The sequence below is a fragment of the Ursus americanus genome, chromosome 31, assembly GCF_024610735.1.
Source record: "Ursus americanus isolate L20-20 chromosome 31, mUrsAme1.1.p, whole genome shotgun sequence".
Taxonomy (NCBI): Eukaryota; Metazoa; Chordata; class Mammalia; order Carnivora; family Ursidae; genus Ursus; species Ursus americanus.
Genome location: NC_142157.1, coordinates 30,473,783 through 30,486,673, shown reverse-complemented (window position 1 = coordinate 30,486,673; position 12,891 = coordinate 30,473,783). Strand labels below are relative to the sequence as shown.

At 41.4% G+C, this 12,891-nt stretch overlaps 1 protein-coding gene across 1 annotated transcript in view; it reads right to left on the bottom strand.

Annotated features, from left to right (window-relative positions):
• Nucleotides 1-12,891, bottom strand: part of ITIH5 (inter-alpha-trypsin inhibitor heavy chain 5) — a 78,506-nt gene that overhangs the window by 34,261 nt on the left and 31,354 nt on the right. The window contains exons 6-7 of the mRNA XM_045812924.2: nt 3,383-3,552; nt 2,648-2,764 (exon numbers count right to left, since the gene is read on the bottom strand). Coding sequence (XP_045668880.2) covers nt 2,648-2,764; nt 3,383-3,552 — 287 coding nt within the window. The remainder of the gene's footprint in view (nt 1-2,647; nt 2,765-3,382; nt 3,553-12,891) is intronic.

The following is a 12,891-nucleotide window of genomic DNA, read 5'->3' as shown; positions in this document are numbered from 1 at the left end:
AGAAGCAGGCTCAGTATCTGGGATCACTGTTATCTAAAGGCTGTTTGTCAAGGCCAAAGAAATATCTGAGAAGCTGAGCATCACTTTAGTAGCTTAGGGAGTCAAAAGTTGAAGTCCGGAGCCCGCCAGGGCTGGGTGCTCTGGTAAGCTTCTACATTTTGTGCTATTCAGAAATAAACCAGTCTTGAAAGGCCTGAAATTCAGCATTGAGCCATCTGGGCTGCCCAGAAAAACTCAAGCCCTGAAAATGGACTAAAATGATCCCAGATGGGGGTGCCTAGATGACTCAGTTGGTTAAGTGGCCGATTCTTGATTTCAGCTCAGATCATAATCTCAGGGTCGTTGGATAGAGCCCTGCATCAGGCTCTGCCCTCAGGGACAAGTCTGCTTCAAGATTCTTTCTCCTTCTACCCCTTCCCCCACTAGCACGCACTCTCTCTCTCTCTCTAAAATAAGTAAATAAATCCTTTTTAAAAAATGATCCCAGATTGTAATCCCCCAGGTACCTGACAGAAACACCCCAAACCTTCTCTATCAGAAAAGATCATCATCCTAGGCTTTCAACTATTTCTACAAACAAATGTTTGAAAATAATGTTCATCATGCAATAAAAAATGACCAATCAAAGAGAGAAGAAAAACAATACAAACACATCCTAGGAGCACAAGTTTGGAATGGTCGCATATGGACTTTAAAATAACTATGTTTATGATGCTTGAGAAAATAAAAAATGTTATTAAAAACTTTGTGAAATAACTAAACATTCTAAAAAGTGACAGAACAGATTTGAAAAGAACCAAATGGTAATTCTAGAACTAAAAAACACAATAACTGAAATAACTCAATGGATGAATTTGAGAGTAGACTGGACATACCTGAAAAGATAATCTGTGAACTCTAAGATAGGTTTGGAATGAAGTATGGAAAAGCAAAAGTTGGAATAAATAGAAGAGAGCAAGGGAAACAAGATCCGGAGAGATTTTCTAACACTGGAATCCCAGGAGGAAAAGTGAACCAAAGTTATTTTAGAAATAATGGCTGAGGATTTTCCCATGAATCCACAAATTCAGAAAGTCCTAGGAACCTCAGGCAGGAAAAAACAACAACAACAACAACAACAAGAAATCCACCTCTGAAATCATAATAAAACTATAGAAAACTTAAGATAAAGAGGAAAATCTTAAAAGCAGTCAACAATAAAAGATTACCTTTAGAGGAACAACAGTTAATATGATTACTGACTTATCAACAGTAACAATGGAAGCCCAGAGACAGTGGGATCTATCTTCATTGGAAAGAAAATCACTGTCAATGCAGAATTCCATTCCCAATAAAAATATCCTTCAAGAACGAGAATGAAATAAATCATCTTCAAACAAACAAAAACGAAGAGAATTCTTTACTGGCAGACCCACATTTAAGAAGATATGGATGAGTATTCTTCAGGCAAAAGAAAAGTAATCCCAGATGGAAGGTCAGAGGTGCAAAAGGAAGGGAAAGCAATCTAAGTGGAGAAGCCAGCAGGCTGAATTCTGTACAAGGATATGAAGTACAAGAACTATGTAAGAACTACACGGAACTGACTGACAGGGCGAAGTTATCTATACAAACGAGAAATTGTATCTGGCAATCTCCTGAAAGGAAAGAGTCAAACCCTATTTTTGCATGGAATATATTTTTTTTTACTATTTTGGGGGGGAGAAAAATAAGATGCCATGAAGAAAAAAAACAACAGATTCTACGTGATTTTTTAAATACAAATGGCTAAAAAAGAACTTACAAAGTAGTAACTGAGAGAAAATATTGACAATAGTTTATCAGCTAAGATCAATTTCAACTACATGTGGAATGGGATCTAGGGGTGGGATCTCTTTTGAGGTTTGAGGTACTATTAAACCACATATTTATTATTAATTGATAAAAATAGATAATGAATTAAGACAGAAAAGCTAAGAGAACTAAGTGTTTGATGAATGTAGAGTTATAATTTGGTATGGAAGCCAGTAGCTTTTTCTATTTTCTGTTATGTGAGTTGAAATTATTTTATAAAAGCAAATTTGTGATATTTATGATACCAGAGTAAGATAAGGAATAGCCCTTTCTAGTGGTTTGTTAAAAAAATTTAATACTTGTATTTTCAGTATAGTTTAATATTTTATCATAGACTACATGTCCCTTAATGTCCCTCCTATCCCTAGAATTTTAACATTTATCTAAATGCTGTAAGAATTTCACTCCTGAGTTATTGAGATGGAAGTTCTTTGTTCTAAGGGTAGGTCAACGGGGCTGAATGATTCTCTTCCATTGCTCTGAAAGGACATGATTACCAAACAGAATTAGTCCATCAGCAATGATGCTGTTGAGTGTCCCTCTCAGTGTATTCCTGTCTCACCTTATCTACTCTGCCAGTCCCCTTTATTTCGAAGTGTTTCAATACATGCCCCTCTGCTCTCTTAAAACACCGTCCTGAAATGAGAGTTTATGTCAATGGCTGGACTAGATCATCAGTTCAGGAAGGTTCTGTGTAGGCAGGAATAGCCGGATGGTAAAGCAGACATGTGGCATCAACTGAATTTTATTCACAGAGTGCATCATGGTTCCAGGCAAAAGTGAGAAAGAACAAAATTGGCAGTTGGCCCTCACTCACCTGCCGGAGCTTTGTTCCTACCATGGAGGCACTGCTGTCAAGCACAAATACCACATTCTTGGGCAAGGGGGGTAGGTCTTTGGGGGCAAAGTAGTGCACAAAATAGCCATTTAGAACCTGACGGAGAGAAGAGAAAGTAAAAATGGTAGTGCCCAGAATAGACAGGAAAACTACCTAAAATGGACAGTCTATATAACTTTTACAAGTCAGAGTATGAAACAGATTTTATAAAGATAAAATCACCCCTTTAAAACTTATCACCTATGTTGACTAATTTAATTTTAATTATCCACCTCCTTATGGCCCTTGCCACTTGGAATTCCTGCTTCCTTTAATACATAGTTTTTATAAGTTGAGATGTCAAAGTTATCTACATTCTGGTTGCATGGTAATGCATCTTAATATTGCAACCCTGTCTCTGGAGCAATAAAACCTAAAGGGAAATGAGCCATGGACCAGGCTCTCTTAATTAAAATTGAAGATGAACTAAAATTCTAACTTCATCTAAAACACTGCAGGGAAAATTACATTACAGATTTCATTTGCTCTCCAGATTAGTGAAGCAGGAAATAGGAAGGGAACACCCTAGTCCCCTTGGAGACATATTTTAGGTTAAAACAAATGTCTAGGAACCAGAACGTTCTCCTCCCTTAGATAAGAACTGGAATCCCTCGTTCTAAGTCTAACTAAAAGTATCAAGCAACTAACACAAAATGGCAACAATGAGCCCATTACCTGGATGTCCCCAATGCTCTGTTCCCTGTTGACATCATATCTAATGATGAAATCTCCCAAAACGCCATTCTGAGCAATCCTGGCTTGTTGGACCACACTAGGCTTAAAAGTGACTTTGGCAAAAGTGTCATTTTGGTTGATAACAGTAGAAGGAGGCGGCCCAGAATCATCTGCAAACAAGATATAAACATAATTCATAACTGCACATATCAATATTTTTTGGAAAAGAAGGAGGGCTGTTTTACATGGACACAGAGGGCTAGACTTTATTTTGTTGCAGGTTTATATTCCATATGAACTTCACAGACTTCATACCGATAATACATCACAGTACAACAGATGTTAAAGGTTTCACCTTTATGCCTTCTTTTTCATCTTTTATGTGAATTTTCTAAACACACAAAAGTAGAGAGAAGAGTAAAATGAACCCCCAGGTACCTTTCACCCAATTTTAACAATTATCAACTTCTTACCTATCTTTTGTATCTGTTTTTACGAAGCCCCTCACCATCTCTTGCTAGAGTATTTTAAAACGAATCCCAGACATCATATGTCATCCGTAGACACTTCGGTATGTCTAACTATAAGAACTTTTTTCCGCATAAACACAAAACCATCATCACAAGTTACAAAACCAATGCTCAATGCCATGTTATCCCCAAATATACTCAGTCTGTATTGAAATTCTCCCAATTCTTTAGAATGTGTCTTGATATGGCTGATTCCTTCAAATCCGGATCAAAAAACGACCACACACCACATTGGGTTTATGTTTCTTAAATCTCTTTTAATCTACAAGTGCCCCCCTCCCCACCCCGCTGCCGCCTTTCTTCTAACGCTACGTAAACGTGTTGTAAAACCCTGGTTATCTGTCCAATGGAATTTCTCACATTCTGCATTTCGTGACTGTTTTCTTGTCTTATCTTTTAACTTCCTCCTCAATTCCCCTGGCTTCCATCCTTGGCTCGCACTGTAACATCTGGGGGAACTAGAAAAAAAATATTAATATCCAAGCGGATAGCTCATTTAATTGGTCTGGGGCATAGTCTGGGCATCTGAACTTTAAAAAATCCCCCATGTGCATCTAATGTGCCGTCGAAGTGGAGAACCACAGCTCCATCTTCTCTCCTCCCCTGTGTGCTGGTAGGACAGTTAGACGCTTGCTTAGATGCGGGTCTGTACCACCGACAGGAACACTTCACAGGTGATGCTGAGCGCTTACCACTTTTCACATCAGAAGCACACGGTATCTACTTGTCTGCTCTCAGCTGTAGTAAGAAAGATGCTGGGCTCCCATACTGTCAATCTGATCACCCGTTATAAAGCTCCTCATTGATCTTTCACTTCATAGTTTTACGAGACACCGACAATGTCTGTCTGGATCCACTATTTCATCAGAGTTGCAAAAGGGTGGGGTCTAATTCTATCACTCCTTCTATATGGAAGTCTTCCAGAAGAAACACCTTCCCCCACCAATCATTTGGTTGTCCTAACATACTGTTTGTCCAGAAAGTTTATGGCTCTTTTTAAGAAAACATCCCCCAAAGTTTTCCCCAGCATAAATCTTCAAATATGAATTAGAATTACAGAAAGATAAATCCACAAATGGATTTTATATGATTTAAGAAAAAGCAGTGGGATGACAGATTAAGTACAGCACAGCCCATTTTTTACTCCTGACTTTCATTTCCTATTAGAACAGAGAATCACTTTGCAGACGACCCATCTTTCTAAATCCAAACACCACGTCTATATACTTAACAAGAGAAAATCAGTTTTTAGCTCTGCGTGCACCAAGAGGAATATAAAAATAAAATGGAGGATACGTAAATATCAGTATATGTGGAGACTTTATCCAGATACTGAATCAAAGCCAGGCTTAAAACTGCTGCAAGGCATCTGATCACTTTTTTAAAAAATCTATTCAAGTTGATGCCGTACACAGAGTGAGCTGACCAGCAATCTGCCATCCCTAATTAGCAAAATAAAATAGGAAACAAGGCATAATTCGCCCATGGTAATTTGTACGTAAGAATAAACTTCCTCTTGCTAATGGTTTTAGACATTAAAATCAAAGGAAGTTTAAACATGTCCTTCAACAGAACAGACAATTATTTTTCAGAGACAATTTAGGTGTAACCTTAACAGGAACTACAGGGCAAAACTGATTCTCCTATTATTTGCACCCATCGAGGGCAGATGTTTCGGGAGTGACCAGAAAACCAGAAAATAGAAGATTTCATTCTTATAGAAGACAGCTGTATGAAAGATAACATGCTTCCAGCAGATCTGCCTATGTGAAGAAGGAGCTGGGAACATCTCAATGGCACGTTGACAAGTGCCAGCCTCCAGCTCACCAGCATGGTTGGTGACGCCTGAGAACCACTACAGAGGAGGAAGGGGAAAAAGGCTGAAAATGGAAAGGTCTTGGAAATAGAAGGAACATGCACGCTCTTCAGAGTCAGTCTCTCATTGGTGATGACTGGTAAAGCACCAAGAGTGCGAGGCGTGATAACACAGCTGAGAACTCGGAATCATGAATGAGTCAGAAGGACCTGCCTTCGATACTGGCTCGACCTCTCCTTCCTTACCTGTGAGACTTGGGGCAAGTTACCGAGCTTTGGTTATCTCATCTGCAAAATGGATTAATGGTCTACCAAACTCACAGTATTGAAAAGATCAAGTGATGTTATGGACCGTAGTCCTTCCTTATTCCCACTCTTATCCCTGTACAGACGATGCTTTTTTGAATACATACATATGACCAAGTTTAATTTATAAATTAGGCCCAGTAAGTGATTAACAACAACAGCGAATAATAAAATACAATGATAAGAACATACTGCAGTAAGAGTCACATGAATGTGGTCTCTCTCTCAAAATACCTGCCTGTGCTATCGTCAGCCTTCTTAGGATGACAGGAGAGGATAAAATGCCTATGTGCTGGATGAAGGCAGGTGAGGGACACAGGAGCTGTGACATAATGTGAAGCTACTTTCTATGCCTAAAGAGTGGGTTGATCATCTGTTCCCAGGACCGTGGGTGCTGGGGATAACGGTGACTGGGGGACACGAAACTACGGGTAAGGGGCAACAACTGTACTTAGGGTGTTCTGATTCATGCCAGCCAATGTTATCATCAACCTGAAAAATATACAAAATAGAAAAAGGGACAGGGGATTAAATGTAAGACAATTCAACAGACGAAACTTGGGCAAAAAGGGAAAGAACTACTGCTGTTTATACAGCATCTCACAGTCATTTTGCCTGGGAACATAGACACAGAAGAGAATACTCTCTATGCTTCCATTTACGTATCGCTCACGAGCAAGCACGACTTGTCCACGGGACGCAGAATAATGGTGAAGAATGGTAGCCACCTTTGGGGGGTGAGTACCTACTGGGAGAGGGTACAGGAGTCCTTTGGGGTGGTGAAAAAACTCTATGTCTTGGCCCGGAAGTAGTTGTCTGGGTGTATACGCATGTGAACATTCATCAAGCTGTACACATGAGATTTATACACTTTGTTCTATGTGTACCCCAATTTTTTAAAAACCTAAACTCGTTGGGAGCTGGATGGCAGAACAGAACGAACAGGCATTCCCTAGCACGGAAAGGAACCACGCTCTTTGCCAAACACAGCCTATCTGTTCTTTTCCTTAGGATAAGTCTGTAAGTGTAGGCATTTCTATGGGGATTAGGTGTATTCCGAGTAACTCCAGCTGGCAGAATTAGGACGGGGGTAGAGTTACTGGGAAGCACTCTCTGTGCAGCACCAGTAAGCTCCAGGGACGATGTGTGCGGGCAGAGGCAGCAGTCACAACGCCTCTCACGGCAGGTGTTCAAGCAAACCCCGGATGTGTCGATCACCTGTGGGGATGGTGCAGAGCGGCGCTCTTGACACGGTCTGGGACCAGCAGCAGCAGCAGCAGCCCCTGCGAACTTGCTAGAAACACAAACTCTTGGGCTCACCCAGAAACTCTGAATCAGAAACTCTGGAGGGCGGGACCCAGAAAGCTGTATTTTAATAAGCCTTGCAGGTGACTCTAGTTCCTGGCCAGAGACAATGGTCACGAGGCTTTGGTGTATGTAATTAGGCGGCACTAGGTTATCTCCAATTTTAAAATTCTACGTTAGATTCGACCCTCTTTATACTATCAGCATGTACCTACTCTTCCTTGTTTCAAATCTCTCTCATTGAAATGCTCTTTACAACTCCCCTGAATTAATACCATTCATGGTTGATTGAAAGCACTGAGGATTAAAAAGTATAATTTCTCTCTTCATAATTCATTTGACTGGGCTCTTTGATATAAGTCATGAGAAAGATAGTGTATTATTATTTTGGTTTCCTATTGACCTCTGCTGTTTGCTAGTTCATGATGAAAATTCATGAGATTCCTCTAAATGGGCTTATTTTCTATGCCTAAAGAGTGGGTTGATTCCCACTTTGGTTAAACACGAAGAAGCCTAACTCCTGGGGCTGACTTCCACCCATTAAGTATCAGACAGTCGATGTGACCCAGTGAATTTTCCGCTAACTATCAAAAAGAAAAAAGTTTGCTGGGAAAAATTCCAGAGCAATAACTCCAGAAAATAAAATCCTCTTTTTACTAGAGAAGGAAAAAACCTTTTCATCAACGAGGTTAATCTAGGCTGCCCCAGAGTTACTGACCCCAACATCCCAAACCAGAATAATACTGTTTAGCTTTTCCTGATGTGAACCGTGGCTCATACCGCTGACGGCCACAAAACAGCTCATGAGCACAATGAACTTGATTCGCAGGCCCTCCACAGTCACGGCATGTGTTCTAAACATAATGAAGAGTGCAAGGGAAGAGGCTGGGAGCAGACCAAAAGAGTGAGACTCTGACCTACTTTTCTAATGAAAGCCCACATGTCTTTCCTGCTCTTGGCTTTCTCTCCTCCGTGCCCACTTGGTTAGGGGAAGGAGTGCAGTGCAGTGATTACTCTGAATTGGAGGGAGCTGAATCTCCTGTCATCTTCCCATTTCGATGCAAGCATCCGTGCTCTCGTGCAAGATGACCTTCTGTGGCCCACCAGAGCCTCAAGCGCGTCCTTGGGAAAGTTCGCTAACCGCTCCTTCTCCACCCATTCTTCCCCGCTCCTCAGGCCACCAGCATCCCCAGGAGGCACTCATCCTGTCTAGAGCCCTGCCTTTTTGAACAAGAAGATACATGTTATTCTAGAAGCTGCATAATACCGAAGAAAGTGTGCTCGAAGGTTTGACAGACTCAAAATGACAGACTAATATCTCTGAGCCTCAGTTCCACATCCATTCGACTGGAGTCCATGTCATAGAATCGCTGGCAGAATTAAGTAAGATCACATACATAAGGCACCGAGCATGGGTCTGGCATTTAGAACGTGCTCAATACATACTAGCCCCCAGCCTCTGCCCCTTCTGAAGTAGCTTCTTATGCTCTTTGTCTAGGATGAAAGGCAACTCATGAGAAAAAAATATATTCTTTGATAACATACAGTTTACATTTTTGCCGTAATAGGTTTCTCCATACAATTGAGAGCTTAGTAAAAATAAAATAATCATTATTTGGAGGAAAAAAGATAAATCATAATAAACATTCATAACAGGGAGTTCAAGAATATTTATAGAGAGAACAATCTTTATAAAGTATAATGGAGTTGGTAGCTTCCCAAGAGGCCTCTGAAATTATGTACAGAATTTTGCATAAAAATATATGCGTGTATTTTTTCTGGACAGAGGGCCCATACCTTTCCCTAGACTCTCCAAAGAATCTGTATAAGGTTAAGAAGCATGCACAGAAATGCTATTAAATATTCCTCCCGCTGATTCTGTCTTGTAATGACAAAGCACTTCATGTATTTTAGAGAACACATATGTCCTTGGGTTTGTACTGGAAAATGGGTGTTATTCACAAATAAACATTCTCCTCCTAGACAACCACGCAGGGAAAAAGGAAGTCAATTGCTATGTTACGTGTCTAAAGGTGAAAAGATTCAGGAGCAAAGAACCACAGTCAAGGACATCAGCTGGAAGCTATGCCCTTTGGGGTCAACTGACAGAGGGGTTTCCTGCCTCTTTCCTGTGGACCCTGGGTTTGCCGACTGTCAGAGGAAAGCGGCCAACACCTGGTGCTTTTACAAAAGGATTTCCAAACAAACACTGCCTGCTCATTTCCCTTGGAAAAGGGGCTAAATTGCCTACATTTGTTTATGTAACCTGCTCACCTGGACCCCAGTGGGGAGATTTCTTCAATATAGGGCAGTCAAAAGTATTGTGAATAATTGGGCAACTACCCTTGGATGGTAGCAATACAGACAAAATTCAAGCAAACTGGCAGGGTATTAAAAGAAAAAGTGAGGAGGAAGGAATGTACGGCATGGTGACTACAGTTAATAAGGCCGAACTGTACATGTGACAATTGCTAAGAGAGTAAATCTTAGGGTGCCTGGGTGGCTCAGTCTGTTAAGCATCTGCCTTTGGCTCAGGTCATGATCTCAGGGTCCTGGGATCGAGTCCCATGTGGGGCTCCACACTCAGTGGGAGAGCCTGCTTCTCCCTCTGCTGCTCCCCCTGCTTGTGCGCACGCTCTCTCTCAAATAAATAAATATAATCTTTAAAAGAAAGAGAGAGAGACAGTACATCTTAAAAGTTCTCATCACAAGAAAAAACTTCCATAGCTGTGTGGTGATGCATGTGAACTAGATTTAGTGTGGTGATCCTTTTGCAACATACACAAATGTAGAATCATCATGCTGTACACCTGAAGCTAATATAATGTTGTGTGTGACTCACACTTCAATGAAAAATATAGATTGGTGAGGTCTCAGGGGAAAAAGCAGGAAAGTTGGGCAATAAAGATGAGAAGGAATTTGGTTAAATACCTTCATAAGCCCCATAGTATCATTTTTTTTATGGGAAAGGGGTTTTGTCCCCTAGATTGATAATAGGTATTTTAAATACTTTTGGAAAATAACATCATATAGGGGCGCCTGGGTGGGTCAGTCGTTAAGTGTCTGCCTTCGGCTCAGGGTGTGATCCCAGAGTCCTGGAATCAAGCCCCACATCAGGCTCCTCCACTGGGAGCCTGCTTCTTCCTCTCCCGCTTCCCCTGCTTGTGTTCCCTCTCTCGCTGGCTGTCTCTCTCTGTCACATAAATAAATAAAATCTTTAAAAAAAAAAAAAGAAAGAAAATAACATCATATAGACATGACGGCAACATGTAGCATAAAATACTAATGCAAATTGACAGCTCCAAGAGTTCCAATTCAACTCTATCCCTTCATAGTGAAGTGGCACTTGCCCAAATTTCTTAGAAAAGTTGCCCTCTTCACTAGCTACTCAATGCTCTTTCTTCCTAAAATGATACATTCCCGAGCTTCAGCTTTCCCTGTGTGACTGACTTTCCCAGAGAAACTACACATGAACCAAGTCAACTCTCACACATTCTACACAGTTACCCCTAAAAGCATGTGTTATATCCCTTCATGATATTGTTCTGTGCCCATGGAAGACCTTAAATACTAGCTCTTGAAGTATCTGAAACTACCAAATGCAGTGCCCGAGCAGCAGAGGAATCTAAGATCGAGAGATTTCGATTAAATGCCTCTACACTGTCCTCCCGCACGAAGGCGGAACACGGCCCAGTCACTGGGAGAACCTCCATGGCATTTCACAGATTCAACCTGCCAGTGGGTTTTCTTCCGTTATTATTCAAAACTGCCAACTCTACACACCCACCAGATGCCTACTATCAAAAAGACAGAAAATAACATGTGTTGGAGAGGATGTGAAAACCAGAATCCTTGTGCGCTGTGAGTGGGACTGTAAAATGGCACAGCACTATGGAAGACAGTACGGAAGTTCTCCCCAAAATTAAAAATAGAACTACCAGACGATCCAGTAATTCCGCTTTGAGGTATATGCCTAATAAAATTGAAAGCAGGATCTCGAAGATCGTGTACGCCATGTTTATATGAGCGGCACTATTCACAGTAGCAAAGAGTGGGCGCAACCCAAGTGTCCTTCAACAAAACGTGGTCTATGCATACAATGGACTATTTTTCAGCCATGGAAAGGAAGGAAATCCTGTTCTATGCCACAGTATGGCTGACCCTGGAGGGCATTACACTAAGTGAAATAAGCCAGTCACAAAAAGACAAATACGGTGTGATTCCACTTATCTCAAGTACCTAGAGTAGTCAAACTCACAGAGGCAGAAAAGAAAATGCTAGTTGCAAGGGCCTGGAGGGGTGGGGGGTGCGTGGTCAGGGGGCAACAGGGAGCTGTTGTTGACTGGATACAGAGTTTCAGTTTGGGAGGATAAAAAGGTTCTGGAGATTCGTTGCACAGCAATGTAAGTAAATGCAACACTGTTCAACTGCACTTAGAACTGGTTAAGATGATTAATTTAACGTTATGTGCTTTTTTACCACAATTAAAAACTTTTTTAATTTTTAAGAATTGCTGCCTCTAAGTTCTTCAAGGGCAGCAGCGTCTTAGACAACTTCAGGTTCCAGGCATCTCTCACAGCTGCCAGGAACATGGTGAGAACTCAAGACAAGCTTGTTGAACACTCAACATGGCGGTGACTCAGCACATTGGCACACAGTTGGGCAGATGAAGAGGGAGTCTTTCAGGAGAATCCATCTTGAGAGTGTTTTGGTGGGTGTGGCGGATATTCTCAGTGACCCATGTCACATGCCGTGGACACATCTCTGGCTTCAGCCACAGCTATGGTGGACAGTGCCACATGCCCAGACAGCATTCCACCTCATACACCAAACAAACAGCAGGAAAAAAGAAGCGATAGAACGCGGTCTCCCCGAGAAGAGTAGGTTGCTCACCAATGTCCAGTTCAAGAGAGAAGACCACCCTCCTGGGCCCCTCAGAGCCACCCTCCTCACAGCTGGCCCTGACTGAACTACAGCCCATGTCAGAACAAACGAGATAACATGGTTCTCATACAACATTAAAAACAAAACAAAACAAAACAAAACCAAGTAGGGAGCCAAATGATTCATACCTGAATAATTTCTGCACTGAACAATGCTGGAAACCCTCACATAACAACCAGATTATTATTTCCTGGCAAATGTACAGAGGCCAAACAGGGCCATTCCCTTCCAGCTGTAGAGTGGAGACTGGATCTGGGGGAAGAATACAGAACAGCAGGGAGCTGGAACCAGGGGTGAACCATCAGTCACAACACAGTCCCTTAATAGAGCAGAGCTGCCAGATTTAGCAAATAAAAACACAGGATGCCCAGTTAAATCTGAATTTCAGATAAACAACAAAAGATTTTTTTTTTAGTGTGAGTATGTGCCAGAGATTACGGATATAACTGTCTATTGAAATTCAAATTTAACCGAGCATCCTATATTTTATCTGGCAACCCAGGAAAAAGGAGATCTATGTATTTGTAACCAGTCTTCTGGAACCAAGTTCTGCCTCCTAATCCCCCCCTTCACAACCAAATAAGAGCTATACCCAATATCTGGCAAAAT